Raw genomic sequence first — 16,390 nt, 5'->3', positions numbered from 1 at the left:
CCTATATTCTGAAAAAGGACGAAGGAGTGAGTCTATTTTGATTTCCAACGAAATGACCTATAAAAAAAGTTCGAAGAATACGTGTTCAATTCAAAATTTGAAGCTGATTCATCAATTCTTTCTCAAGCTATTTTAGAACATACAAACAGACGGACAACGACTTTGGCCTCCAGCAAAGAGTACCTAAGCAAACTAATATTAAAGTATCTGAGGTATCTAAGCTACTTCATCTCTGCCTTCAGTAAGTAAAAAGTGAGAACTCGATAACGCTCGTTCAATAATATTATAGGCCATGATTTATAACATGAACCTTCGACTTCAATCAATTGAGACTCTACTCTCCATTTTTTAGGGTGGGGGAAGAGTTTGGTCAGTTTTCTCTCGGCAGCCAGTACTCTCACTTCGAACATTCTTAACACTGGCCGTATGAATAGAGTAAACTCAACTGGCAGAGTAAGAGGGAGAGAGACCTACCATGCCAGTCACTCTTTAACCGTTTGAGGTGGGGTTGAGGTACATGCTATAACTCACGGCCATACTTTTTAGGATGGTCACTCACGACAGGACAAGTGTGTAGAACATATGTGTGCACACATGCTCGTCATGCATGATATGTTATCAGCGAGAGGCTTTGAAAAAACAGCTGTTTGACAGCAGCTTCAAAATAAACAACAATTAATACACCACTGAAAATAATGATAGTTACAAACTAATTCTACCTCAAATATAGAGCAGTGAAGAAAAGATCAAAACAAAGAATCAAAGATACAAAAACCTAACCTCAACAAATGTTGTTCGAAGCCTTTCACTGTGATAACACAACAATGTATGACGACATTCGTGTACACACATGTTCAACACACTTGTCCTGTCATTAATGACCACCCTCACACATCAAGGACCATTTTTTTCCAACAGGAGCAAATGCTTCAAAATCAATATTTCATGAGTAGGTAGCCTTAATACTTACAAATACTACTAATAAAACACATACGGGTCAGTCTTAGCTATATGTTAAGACGAGCATTTCTAGTTTTGACTTCAACAATAGTATCTTATGTCACATGGACGGGAAGGGGCCTTTTGCAGGCGAGAATGATGTTTCTAGTCAAGGCGTTAGCCTCATATAAAACCATATGTTTTCTTAACAGTTGAGTAAGTTTCCTAGTTCCGAGATAGGAACCACCTTCAGTGCTCCAAGTGGAAGTTTTGTCAACTTCCATAATATTCCTGATTTGGATTTTGTAAACTAGGTTATGTTTATAGGATTCATGTAGTAGCTCTAGCACAAGTTTATAGTGTATGTTAGTATCTTCACTATGTATATAGTGTATATTACTTGGATAGTATCACACTATATTTTGTCATAATATTCTAAAGAAGAAGAATTGAGTAATATAAAGCATTACCTGCTTGTGCTGAAGTTACTACATGCATTCTAAAAAAAAACCTAGTTAACAAATTCCGAATCAGGAATTTTGTGGAAGTTGACAAAACTTCCACCTGGAGCACTGAAGGTGATTTTTTGTAGCAGTTTTGCTGTTCCTATTTCGGAACAAGGAAACATACTCGACTGTAAATAGGAAACATATGGAGAATCATATGTTTATTTGTTCTGCAAACAGCTGTTTACCGGCTTCATTTCATGCATGGAGAACAGCTGAGATTGAATGGCTATGACAGAAAATAAATTGAAGCTAATAACAATTTCAATAAATACTTCTGATAGTTTTTCACACAATCTATTTATTTCGAAACATTGTACCGATTGATTCTCCCATTTGGGGATTTCAAACACTTAACAAGTCTTCACAAAATATGTGGAGACTCAAATAGCTATCACACAACGACCAAGAGGGCTTCCACGATGTGTTCCAGTGGGTCTCCGCCAACCTCTCTCCCCGACAACTAAGCTCCTCGCAATTTTTCGATCACAGGCTTCAGCTGATCCCCTGGCAAAATATACCATTGCCGTCAACTAGTCTCCCCGACAGCTAATCCCCTACTGGAACGAAGGAGCTTGGCTGTTGGCAAAAACCAAACTCCTCACATTTTCACGACAACCAAGCTCCCCGACAGTTGATCCCCTGCTGGATATGAGGAGTTTGGTTGTCGTGATCGTACCCGACAATCAAGCTCCTCGCACGCTAACGACAACCAAGCTCCCCGACAGTTGATCCCCTGCTGGATATGAGGAGTTTGGTTGTCGTGATCGTACCCGACAATCAAGCTCCTCGCACGCTAACGACAACCAAGCTCCCCGACAGTTGATCCCCTGCTGGATATGAGGAGTTTGGTTGTCGTGATCGTACCCGACAATCAAGCTCCTCGCACGCTAACGACAACCAAGCTCCCCGACAGTTGATCCCCTGCTGGATATGAGGAGTTTGGTTGTCGTGATCGTACCCGACAATCAAGCTCCTCGCACGCTAACGACAACCAAGCTCCTCGGCAGCCGATCCCCTATTGGGCATAGAAACCAACTTGTAGCGGGAGGGGAGTAGTACTATCACAGACACACTGTTTCACACATTCTATGAATTCGATTATTAAATAAAAAGCTTGTTAATGTTGTCACTTCTATCACTGCAAAAATTGAATGAAATAAACTATTTTTCTTTCCGAAACTATTGATTCTTGCAAAATGTGATATAACTCATCAAAAAGCAATGAATGACCGGGAAAACTAGACGTGATTTTAGGAAATTCATTGAGTAAGTGCATAAAATATATGTCAGTTTACTCGCGAAAACTCCGGCACTTGAACATGAGCGTACAAGGAGCTTGGTTGTGGGGTTCGGTGGCGACAACCAAGCTCCTTACACGCTGGCGTCAACCAAACACCCCGTCAGCCAAGCTTCTCTCTCAGGAGCTCAGTTGACGCTGACAATCAATCCCCTCGAAAGTGGTTTTAGAAGGAATTCAGCTGACAGGGAATTTAGCTGTCGGGTAGCTTGGTTCCCGTTCCAGTGCACGGATCTTCACATAAAAGAATGGCCCCAAAATCACTCTTCTTCACATCATTTGCTATCTTTCTGACATTCTGCAAGACAAAATCGATATGAAACGTTCAAATTAGGTATAAAGCTTCAGCTAGGTCTAAATATCTTATATTGTAAGGAATTCAATATTTCGCCGTCGTTCAAAATTGGCGTTTCTCTAAATGTTTCAACCTTTTCATTATCTAGACACAAATTGTTAAAATTTGGTATACACACAGATCTGTCTGATATTTTTTGGGTTTTGAGTAAGTTTTTTTTCAGGAACAAATGAACTTTAAAGTGTGAACACTAAAGTGTACACAGGTTTAGCTCAAGTGAAGACAATGCTAATGAAGAAGGTTCCTTTTCTCAAATGTTTAATACTCAAGAGAGTTTGATTGGTTAAATTCTATACATTATTCCTGTTCCAAATTTCGAAGAACTATTAGACTGAGATGCAATAGTTCACTTTTTTCTATGTATTTACTGAAATATTTGACTGCATGTCATGTGAAATACAAAAAAGTGTGTTAATAAATCGCAACTCGGAATGGATCAAGAAACTATCATCTATACAATAATTCTCATAATATCTTAATATGTATTCATTCATTGAAGCAGAATCATTGAATAATATTACATTGTTTCTAAAATTGCACCAGGATATATTACTCACATCCATGATAACTTTGATAGAATTCTGAATTTTTTTATTTTATCGATTTCTTACATTCGACTTAATTTCTGCTGCCAAACTTGGAAATAATCATTATCAATCAAGCTGGACGTCAAATGGACAATACATGATTATCTTTTTTTGCTAGGGCTACTCTTGAATAGAAAGAATTAAAAATCCAAGAACCCTTTTTTAAGAAAAATTCTATTTACAAAACTCTTATAAAAGGGTGCTTGGATTTTTATTTTTTCTGGACAATACATGATATATTAATACATTGAATGTAATACATAATATTGACCCCTTGCTGTAGAATGGTGTTTCAAGGATTGTATTGTTCTCTCTGGTCGGAAGAGGCGATTTACAGATCAATTAGCATAAGCATACTAGGCTACTAATACTGGTATAGGAAGATAACTTCTTGAATGAATTGAAAATAAATTTTCTTGGTGAATGGAATATTTTTCATACAGATTCAAGCATTATCAACAGGAATCAACAATTGAAGTTAGATCAGAGATACCGGTACCGGAATGACTTGAATGACGCCTATCTATTGATAAAGTTTTAGTTTTACTTCTAAAGAATAAAGAGTTGACGAGGGAAACTCACAAAGAAAACGATTTTACATACAGACCACGTTTTTAATCACCATGACAGTGCTGCCACCATAGTTGTTCAAACACATAAATAATTTTGACATGACAATAGAAATAATACAAAATATAGTTTTACATGAATTATTATATTCCAACACTCCTCCTTAATGTCAAAATGTTTTAACAAATAATCAGTTTACATCTAAATTGTTATTTCTTAAATGATAATAAAGATTTTAATCAGAATTACTTGTTAGAAAGTCATCACTTGTATTACTTGTTTTACATAGTCACCAACATATCTTTAAACTTCGAAAATTTGTTACTCAATAATGGTTTAGTAAATATGTCAGCTAGCTGTTTTTCTGAACAACAATATTTTATTTCAAACATGCCATTATGAAATTGTTCGCTTACAAAATGGTACCTGACATCAATGTGTTTACTTTTCCTGTTCATTTGACCTGATTTAATTAGCTTGATAGTACTTTGATTGTCCACATTAAGTACTGTATTTATAGTTTTGTTAGTCAATTCTGAAAGAATAGTCTTCAAATATTTTAATTCTTTACAACACTCTGCGGCAGAAATATACTCAGCTTCTGCTGTGGATAAGGCAATAGTTGGTTGCTTTCTAGAGCTCCAAATAATTGTTGCTCCTCCCCACAATATAACATACCCACTTGTGCTTTTTCTATCATTTAGATCACCAGCATAATCTGAATCACAAATATGCTTCAACTTTCAATACATTTGACTTACAACTGGGAAAAAATAAACCAACATATTTTGATCCATTTAGATATCTTAGGGTTCTCTTAACATTTTGTACATCTTTAGCACTAGGGTTATCAGGGAGTGATCCGTGGTCTAGTGGATAGAGTGCTTGCGTAGCAGCATAGAGATCCCGGGTTCAAACCCTCTCATTACCAAAAGTTTTTTAACCAGATCACTCCCGTGTTATCGGATGGGCACGTTAAACTGTCGGTCCCGGCTGAAGTATGACAGTCGTAAGGCCCATTGACGGCTTAAATTATATATTCAGGCGGTGGGACCTTCCCGCAAGGGACTCCCCACCAACAAAAGCCATACGAATTTACTTTTTACTAGGGTTAAAATTGACCGGCTTTCATAGTTGACTGCAAAAGACATGTCAGGTCTTGTTTTGTTAGTTAAGTATAGCAAACTACCTACCGCCTCTCTATAGGGAAAATCTATTCTAAGCTTTTCAATTTGGTCATTTTTTACTATGGGTGTATTTTGATATTTACTGCCAGTCATACTAAAATTTTCAAGAACTTTCTTAGAATAGCTTGTCTGTGTTACAAAAATGCCTTCTTTGTTTTGTCTTATTTCTAAACCTAAATAACTAGCTGGATTCTCATTTACTGTCATTTCAAAATTTTTTCATCAATTTTTCCAATAGATTAATCATTTTAGTTTCATCCTCGCTCATCAAAATTCCATCATCTACATGTATGGCTAAATAAAGTTCATTTGAACTGTCTTTGAAAATGCATTGATCAGATTTTAGTTGATGTAAACCTTCTTGCTTTAGGAAAGATGTTAGTTTTTTTATTCCATTGAGAAGGGGCTTGTTTTAATCCATAAAGGGCTTTCTTCAATCTACATACCTTTCCTTCTTCATCAACAAATCCTCCTGGAATCCTCATAAAATCATCTAATTCCCCATACAAAAAAGCAGTTTTTACATCAAATTGAGAACAAAATTCTTAATGATGCATTGTCTACAACAGGACTAAAAGTATCTTTAAAATCGATTGAACCTTATTTCTGTTGACATCCTCTAACAACTAACCTAGCCTTGTATATCCCATTATCTTTTACTTTGAATACCCTGTTAAAATTTCCTTTCCTGTAGTTTCTTTTTCATCAACAATACTCCAAGTATTATTCTTTTCCAAAGATACTTTCTCTTTATTTATTGCTTCCTTCCATTTTTCTCTGTCCTCACTCTCCATGCATTCCATAAATGTTAACATTACTTGTCCATCATTGTATCTAGCAGGTAGTCTTATATTATTTCTTGGTCTCAAACTATAATATTGATTCACTTCTTCTAATTGATCCTCATTCACCATCTCTGCTTCTTGTTCTCTTTCATTCATCTCATTCCTGATCTCTGCTTCTTGTTCTCTTTCATTTATCATCTCTACTTCTTGTTCTCTTCCATTCATCATCTCTGCTTCTTGTTCTCTTTCATTCATCATCTCTGCTTCTTGTACATTTTCTTGTTCTCTCTGATTTTCTAAATCATTTCTATTTTGTCTACATTTTACAAGCATTTCATTTTGGTCTTTTACAGTTTCATTTGAATAGAACATTTCTTCTTTTTCATTAAACAAAACATCTCTCGAGATAAAAATCTTTCTTTTTACTGGATCCCATAATCTATAACCATTTGGGGCATATCCTACAAAAATAGCCTCTTTGCTACGGCTGTCAAGTTTTTTAAGTGGACCTAATACTTTTGAATGTACTTTAGAACCAAATATGTTTAATTTACTCAAATCCGGTTTTCTACCATACCATTTTTCAGCAGGTGTTGTATCAATACTAACAGTTGGACTACGATTTATAAGATAGGCAGATGTTAATACAGCCTCTCCCCACATACTTTTGGGTGAATTTGAATCAAAAATAAATGCTCTTGCTTTTTCCATTAATGTTCTGTTCATTCGTTCAGCAGTTCCATTTAGTTGGGGTGAATAGGGTATAGTATAATCTAGCACAATTCCCCGTAATTCACACCAATTTTTCAAGCAATTAGATACATATTCCCCACCATTATCACACCTGATTTTAGCAACTTTGAGATTGAAATGAGCTTCAGCTTCATATACATATTCTTTCAAATAAGTAGCAGTTTCATTCTTAGATCTTAACAAATAGACTTTACAAAAATGACTGAAATCATCAACACATGTCAAAAAATATTTTTACCATCATGAGTTTGTGGATCAATAGGACCACATAAATCTGAATGAATTACTTGCAAAAAAATTGATGCTCTATTTCTTATGGAATTGAAAGGTTTTCTTACTTGTTTGGCTTTTGGACAAATATTACAAAATTCCTCTTCACAAATATTCAATACATTTGATGGAATTCCTACTGAAATTTTAGATAATTTTTCAAGATTCTTGAAACTAATATGACCTAATTTCCTATGCCAATTCATTGCTTCTGAATGATTTGAGAAACTGGATTCAGAATCTTTGTCAATCTTCTTAGAAATATGATTCACTATAGCCTTGTCATGATTACCTATTTTACTGGCATATTCTGCAATAGTTACATTATTTTTAATGTCTTCTTTTAATTAATTGAACTTCATAAACCTTGCTTATTTTTATTCCCTTCCAAAATAACAATTTCGTTTTTCATGATTTGGACTTTACTTTTAGTAAACAAAACTTTTCCACCATTTTCGGTAATTGCATTTACTGACATTAAATTATTAGTGAGATCTGGGACATATGTAACATTTTTAAGTACCTATACACTGTTCTGAGTTTACAACTCCTGAAGCTAATGCTACCATACTTTGATCTTTCTTGGCAACAGATATCGTTTGTTTACATGTTTTTACATTATCTAAAATACTGACATCATTAGTCATGTGGTTTGGTGTATAACCACTATCTATGATAAATACTTTATTGGAGACATCCTGACCCTCAGTTGCTTTTAGGCTATGACTTATTGAACTGTTTACTTGAGTTAGAAAAGATGTTTTACTTTGAGCCTTATTACGAAAGTAAGAGTCTTTTTCATTGTGATTAGTTTTTTTTACAGATTTTACATGACTTGTTATCACTAGACCTATTGTTTTTCAAAAAACAATCCTTTTCATAATGATTTGACTTTTTGCAATAAGTACAAAATTTTTGTTTAGACCTGTTATTTGGGCAGTTATTACGAATGTGTCCATATTCATTACAGGAGTAGCATTTTGTTGTCTTACTATTGGAAGTAGAAGCCTTGATCTTACCTCGTTCTTGTCTTACTGTTTTAAACGCCAGAGATTTGCTCTCACCTCAACATTTAATTTCTTCTTGGAGAAGTCTAGCCTTTAGATTATCCAAAGTCTTTTCCGTGTTTACTGTAGAATCCCACGCACTTGAAAAATGTTTATACTGTTCTGGGAGTACACTCAGTATTTTAGTAATCACCATTGTTTCATCAATTTTCTGGTCAAGTCTGTTCAATTTGTATGCGATGTTTTGAATGTTTGTTAGGTTACCCATCATGTCTTTATCTGTAGAGAACTTGCATGTATAAAAGTCTTGAAGAAGAGCACATTTTTGTTGAGTTGTGTCACGTTTAAATAAATTGTTCAATGTGTCATACATTTCCTTGGCACTATTACACGATATAATATGTATTTTTACATCATTGTCCAGCGTCATCAAGATGTAATGTTGAGCTTTTGCGTCTTTGTTCTTGAAAATCTTAATCTTATCAGCACTTTCACCCTGTTGTTCTGAAGTTTCAGTTCCATCTACCACATCCATCAGATCTCTAGCTTTAAGTAATATTTTAATTTCAAATTCCCACATAGTGAATGAATCTGCATCCTTCAGCTTATGCACATAGTTTTCCCCGTCCATCGTCGCCATTTTGAGGTTACCTTTTACTATTATTTTAAGAGAAAAACCAATAATCACTTTTCATGTTTTACTTGTTTTAAGATTAAACTTTTTACTTGTTTTTACGTTTTTGGCCATGATCTGGGCCCATAACCTGATAAAGTTTTAGTTTTACTTTTAAAGAATAAAGAGTTGACAAGGGAAACTCACAAAGAAAACGATTTTACATACCGACTGCGTTTTTAATCACCATGAAAGTGCTGCCACCATAGTTGTTCAAACACATAAATAATTTTGACATTACAATAGAAATAATACAAAATATAGTTTTAAATGAATTATTATATTCCAACATCTATAGCCTACATATTAGAAGCCGGTGGATCATGAAACATGTCATGGATGCTCTCCTATGAAATCTACTATCGTACTTTTGAACCTCACAATAGAGCAGAGACTTCAACACCCATTCATGAGGGTTTAAATTTCCTTTTTTATGAGATTTTTATCCATTTAAATTACATTTTCTTGTATTACAAGGTGTGCCTGACCTTTTTAAAAGATGATAAAGAAGATAATTTTGAATAAAATTTAGAATTTAGAAATAGGCCGACACATCTAGAAAATACCTGAGTCTATACCTAATTCATGCAGGTGAACGGGCTAGAGTCAAGAAAACTTCAATTAATCTTGCCATGCCTGATTTACTAGGTTTCTACTATAAACTAACACTACACTTTGAAATAATTAAAAAAAATACAAACAACTTCAATAAATATTGGCAACTAAAATCGAACAACAGAAACAACAATTTCATGTTACTTTGTTGACATTCTTCATCTGATTCGGGGGCGCATTACTATCCCCGTTTAGATAGCAATACGTCACAAAACCAAACAATATCAGTCATAAAATAACAAATTAATTTTAACATGAAATTACTCAAGAAAGAAAAGCCCGTTGAACCCAAATTTCGTCGATAGTAACCCATTTCATAATAATTTTGAATCCCCACTTTTGATTGACATTCTCGAATGAACCTTTGTTTCACTACACTGCACTTTCGTTGGTCTGTACGTTGCTTTATCGTCGGGGTTACAGTACCTTGTTTCTGGCGGTGAACTTTTACCGGTTGAATTTGGCTTGACGGCGACGTCCTCCTACGTCCCTAGACCTGTCGTCTGAACGGGTGTCTTGAAGCGGTGTTACATAAAGTTGCGGAACCAAAGGGGTGGTACATGAAGTTGGTTTGGGGACACACATTAACCGCTGTAAATAAATGTATTACAGCATTAATTTCTAACTCTTCCTACAATTCATCAAAAGCTAAAACAGGAGTTATCTATTGATTACAATCAATTAAATTCTCTCATTCTATTTGAATCCTCATTTTATATAGATTTTTATCTTTAAACTACTGATTCTTTGTATCAGAATTTATGGATCTTTCTTCACAAATAATTCAAAAGTTCTGTTATAATTTAATAAATTAGCGTTCAGTTAAAAGCCTTAACGCCATGAGAAAACACAGTCAGAAAAATATAAAATTGAGTCTTAAACTCAATATGAACATAATCTTAAAAATTTCATTCCAATTTAAAGGCTATCTTCCTGACTTTCAGCAATACTCTACGATAATATATTTCCAGAAACAATAACTCAAATGTAACGTAACTGAAAACTTTCTATACTTCTTTAGAAAAAAAATTATAATTATCTTCCATCACTAATAAAATCAAAAGGATTATTCTCAATCAATATTATTAACTTGAAAAATAACAGGCTTTAGTTAATACAATACTCTTATGGAAGTTTCAATCAATTAAATTCCCTAAATTATATTTTAACCTTATTTTACGTACCTTAGCGGTTATTTGAAGAAACAATTATTCGTACATGATGAAGAAACACAATTAAACCTTTCAGGACATGGCACTACTAGAAAATTTAAACTTTAATAAAAATAAAACTAGCTCCTACATTAACTAATGATATAAACTTATAAACTTGCCCAAAAAGGGCGAAACATAATGACTACATCTTTACTCTCGTAGTGCTCCTAGCAAAGTGTCCTCCAAAACGTAATTCTGGTCTCGCGGCTGGGGAATTCCCCCCCCCCCCACTACTGTATTTAGAAACAGGTCTCCTATTGGGCGAAGGGAATCAATTTGACTAATCGTTGCGTGGCTTCTAGAGCCTTAGGACCAAATAGTAACTGCAAAATCGGTAGTTTGTTATAATTTCATTGCTTGCTGTTTTCCAACTTATCGCACTCTATGTCGCGACAGGAAGGCTAAGTTTTAGAGATAATTCCATAATCTACATTCCACGACGACTCGGAGCCACAATTTTTAAATATATATCATGAGAAACTCGAAGTCATGGTCGTTCATAATAGAGAGAGAAAATAATTTATTTCGCTAACTCACTTACAATAATGGCTCTAGTCTATTGCATATTAAATGTACTATTATAACTTGGGAAAAGGCCTGTATTAAAAATAGTGCTCGGCACAAAGGCAAGACCCACATTACTCTCTCATTGACTGTTGGCCCAATGTCATTCCAAAGACTCCATTTTCAATTATTCTTCCATGTAAACCAACTATATATAAATATTTCAGAAAACTGAACTTTATAATAAGTCTTCCATCTTCCCATAAAATTCAAATAATTACCAGCGTATCATTCAACAAAACAAGTAATATCAAATTTGGATTTGATTTACTCATATCCTTCAAGTTCATATTTATTCTTTATTGATTCATACAATAAGTACATCATAAAAATGATACGGAGAGAAAAAATAAGATAACCTTCTGCTATTCATCTCCCAAATTTAGATAAGGTTATACATAGTCCGAAAAAAGTTAAGCAGCAATATCTATATCAGATCAATCATTTTACAAGACAAGATTCTATTGATGTCGCAAGAATAATTCCATCACGGTTTCACTGTAAATTTGAAGCCAAGTGGAAAATACAATTGTTGTATTTTCAATGTACATTATTCGTAATTCAAAAAAATCAGATCAATTTGTGATCATATTTGAGAATATGCTACATTGTAATTTCTAGTTCAATCAAACCACAGAAATATTATTACCTATTCATTCGTTCTCCTTCAAAGACTTCATCAATCGAAATCCAATTCTTCCATTTTTTCAAAAAATTTATGAACTGTGAACTTCAAAAGAGAATTCAGCTTGATTGGATTTTTCCTGAAGTTTTATGAATCAAAAACTTTAAAAGTGATAACGGTGAAGACTAAGCTCACACCTCCATTCTGAATTTGCATGCTTTAAAGATTATTATTTCGTTTCCGTCAGCTACAATGGTATACGGTACTCAAATTTGAGATTTCCAATTTTGAATCAATTCAAGATTTCTTAGAATTTAAAAAGTTGAATTTCGGAAATATTAGAAGCCAACCAAGATTTTATAGAGTTTGAAGAGTTAAAATTTTACAATATTCATGATAATTATATTGCAGTTTTGTATTGATTATTATTAGTATTTGATCAAGGTGCTCCCTGGGAAGTTTACTACTAATAAATTATAGTGGCAACCAATTTCTTGAACCGAAAAAGAAGATTTCATGTATAAGCTTCATTCATATAGTATCCAATTAATTTAATGAGAGTGATAGTTATCAATTATTAGGTCAATCATCATCAAAAAGTTTTTATTAATATAATCAATATCGTACCAATGAAATTCCACTATATTATGTAAACAATATCAATGTTTTCGTTAATTGATCTCCAACATTAACTACTCTGAATGAGTGTGAAATATGGAAAATCATTAAGCTCAATGTCTCTTTACAGATTGAATCAGCTCATAAACAATACCAACGACGACTATTCCTGTTTATCATGTTGATAATCCATCTAGCCGAATTACACGCTTCGCCGTCTTCAGTGAGCTCTGGAGAGACAACAATTGAGAAACCTCAAATTTTTGGTAATTAGTTTGAGACGTTTGTAATAATTGTGCAGTCGTCTATGAATACTACATCTTATCTACTATTCATTACTAATTTATTATGATACCTATTTATTAGTATCCTACAAGTAACTAACTATTTTTTTTTCATCTTAGTTGTACCGTATCAATTATTTAAGCATATCGATCTAGAGATTTCCATACAATGTTCATTAAATTTGATTCATTTGTCCAGAAACATATGTATAAATCATATACAATGATGGAATTAGGACAAAAGGCTGAAACCGAAACTATATCTCTCCTAAATTAGCACTGAATATTGTTCAATCACTAGATTAAACAATTTTACAAAAACATTTTTTTTTTCAATTTAATTTTAAAATTATTGTGGGTGTAGATGGATCGCTGCTCTATTGGACTAACTGCAACTGTTGCATGTGCCCCAGATTTGATTCTCAAGAGGCACTCTAACTTATTGCTTACAAATATCCATACAGTATACCGTACCTCCAAATATCACTTTCTAGAAGTTTTTTATCAGTTTTCAAATTCATTTCCAGCATTGATGTGCTCGAACATTAGTTTACTTTTGTACTCCATGGATTATCAATGGTCCTAGCAAGTATCACTGATCTGATTTATTTCTCAATCGAGTGTCATTTTTTTCTAATAGCAATCGATAATTTCTATCATTTGAGAACTGAACACATTCTAATATTTTACTCGTTTTCTAGATTCACACTATACACTGGCAATTTTTAAAAGTTTGGCAAAGGAGGATCACAGACAGAAGAGACAAGGTAACAGTCAATTACTTTTTCTTATCATTTGGGAATACTAATAATGAAACAGAATCAGAGTAAAAATTATAGTAGAACTTTCAAACACATATTAACTATTATTGAATGATGAATATTATTCCTGTTGACTTGGAATTGTGTGTTTCAACTTGAACAAATTATGTTAACATGTGAATGATGCTCATGCCAACCTAGTTTGAATTTATGCAGGATTATCAAACTGAAGTCACTTTTATTACAATGAATTACAATTGAAGATGATTCACACTCGAAATCTCACTCTCAAAAGCACTATGGTTGTAGAAATAATCTATCTATAATAATTATGATGAAGGAGAATCGGCTTATACACGTACGGGGTAGGAAATTCACGAATGACGACGCATCATCACGTCTGAACAACTGGACTGAATAACTTAAAATTTTGCACATAGATTCTTAATTCACCTTATAGGCCTTTTTTAATTCTCCTACATTTCAATAGGTCAAGTTTTAAGTTTTTCAAGTTTTTAATTGCGCCTTGCGGAGCACGGGTTACCTGCTATAGTGTGCAATAAAATCAGTTTATGTTTCATAAATATATATAAATGTGCTTCATTCATCTACCTCCGTTCGAAACGAGATGGTGCATATGGGCCACTATAATTGACCGAGCGAAGTGAGGTCTAAGATTCAAGTCAACAGTTTGGCATTTCTCTTTATGTTTAAATGTTTATATGTTGCGCATTTACGGCGAAACGTGGTAATAGATTTTCATGAAATTTTACAGGTATGTTCCTTTTCAAAATGCGCGTCGACGTATATTATTATACGAGGTTTTTGAAAATTTTACATTTCAAGGATAATATAAAAGAAGAAAGGAGCCTCCTTCATACGCCAATATTACCGTAAAAATCAGACTATAGAATTAATTATTCATCATAAATCAGCTGTCTAGTGGACTATAATACTACCCGTTCAAAAACATGGAACATCTTGAAAATGTATCTTTCCATTAACGTTAGTAGACAGTTGTCTACTAACTTTGTCTTTCCATAAGCTGAGGCCATGATTCTAGTTTAGAGCTTGGAGTTATTGATAGAAAACATTTTTTTTTTACATTTTTCTTTCTTAATCTGATGATCAAAATTGCAACAGATATAGCCTATTATTGAAAAGAAATATTTCTAAAATCATGAGAAGTGGGAGTGAAGTTTGTTGGAAATCAGCATTATGGTAGTTTATTTTGTTAATTTCAACACACCGACTTTTCGCCAACACGACAACACAGAATGTTCTCTGATGGGTTGATGGATTGGCGTATCGACGGCAGCCAGACCTGATAACATCGCTCACACTCACATTCCGGGACGACACATCACGGTTCGATAGGACAGAAGGCACTATGTTCATTTAGAATTTTTTCTAGGCATTTTAAATTAATAAATTATTTATTTATTTATTCTCGAGAAAACATAACAAAAGGACAATGTAACTTACTGAGCGCGAGGTCTACTGTTCACAGAACTACTAGTAAACCATAAATAGTGTCGCAAATATAAGGTGTACAATATGTGGTAGAGAGAGTAAATTTGCATGGTTCTTAGTATGGATTGAGTCCCTTGCAGGAAATTCTTTGAGATATTCTGTTATTAATCATCTTTTTTTGGCAGCATGCAGAGGTAGTGACCAATGTGACACCAACCAATGGTGCTACCAGAATAGGTGCGAGTATCCTTGTCCGGAGATGGATTGTCCAAACGAGGTATCGCCACAGGACGGCATCTGCATAATCATCAATCATCAACCAAGATGTGTCGATCCTTTTTACAATCCGAATAATCCCTTGGAGGTGGAAGAATTCAACCTCATACCTCAGAATTATTAGGCTTACTTCAGTTCATGGAAGAAAGGATGAGAAATATCTATTCAATTTACAAATTATTATTTCATTAACCAAAATGTGTCGATCCTTCTTTCCGAATAATCCTTTGGAGGTGGAAGAATTCATCCTCGTATCCCAGAACTAGACTTGCTTCAGTTCATGGCAGAAAGGATGAGAATACCTCACCATCTATTTCATTTATTTATCGCATTCACACATGCACAAAATCATTATTAGATGGTTCACTTCTATTCATTCTTGATTATTCGTAAGATATTAGAATAGAATATAATACGTAGTTATATTAAAATACATTCCACTATAAATAAAATACAACTACTTTTTGAATCCAGAAATCAATATCATTGTGTAGATTATTCCGGGCTATGTGTAACCATATCTAAATTTGGGAGAGGAATAGCACAAGGTTAACTTATTTCCTTATTTTTCCTCTCCCTATCATTTTGATGATGTACTAATTGTATGAATCAATAAAGAATAACGATTGGAAGTCAACTTTAATAAAAGTCACGTTCATTGTGAATGAGCTTTAATAGAAGTCAGCTTTAATAGAAGTCAGCTTTAATAGAAGTCAGCTTTAATAAAAGTCAGCTTTAATAGAAGTCAGCTATAATAAAAGTCACGTTCATTGTGAATGAGCTTTAATAGAAGTCAGCTTTAATAGAAGTCAGCTTTAATAGAAGTCAGCTTTAATAAAAGTCACATTCATTGTGAATGAGCTTTTATAGAAGTCAGCTTTAATAGAAGTCAGCTTTAATAAAAGTCACGTTCATTGTGATTCACACACTTGACATTTATTGAGACTTTTTGAATAAATATGAGAATCGTATTGTGACAAATCAAGAAGTTTCTTTCCTTCTTTCACAATTTCTTTCTTTCAGGTTGT

At 33.7% G+C, this 16,390-nt stretch overlaps 1 protein-coding gene across 1 annotated transcript; it reads left to right on the top strand.

The window, feature by feature from the left end:
- The first annotated feature begins 222 nt into the window (after positions 1-222).
- On the top strand, positions 223-15,560 carry LOC111049532. The gene is made up of 4 exons (XM_039440304.1): positions 223-241; positions 12,699-12,834; positions 13,554-13,619; positions 15,272-15,560. Exons 2-4 carry the CDS (start codon positions 12,747-12,749, stop codon positions 15,484-15,486), a joined length of 369 nt encoding a protein of 122 aa, XP_039296238.1. The 5' UTR covers positions 223-241; positions 12,699-12,746; the 3' UTR covers positions 15,487-15,560.
- The last annotated feature ends 830 nt before the right edge of the window (positions 15,561-16,390 follow it).

This window comes from Nilaparvata lugens, chromosome 13 (genome assembly GCF_014356525.2).
Source record: "Nilaparvata lugens isolate BPH chromosome 13, ASM1435652v1, whole genome shotgun sequence".
Taxonomy (NCBI): Eukaryota; Metazoa; Arthropoda; class Insecta; order Hemiptera; family Delphacidae; genus Nilaparvata; species Nilaparvata lugens.
Note: the sequence above shows the minus strand (reverse complement) of the source record. Positions and strands in the feature narration are given on the sequence as shown.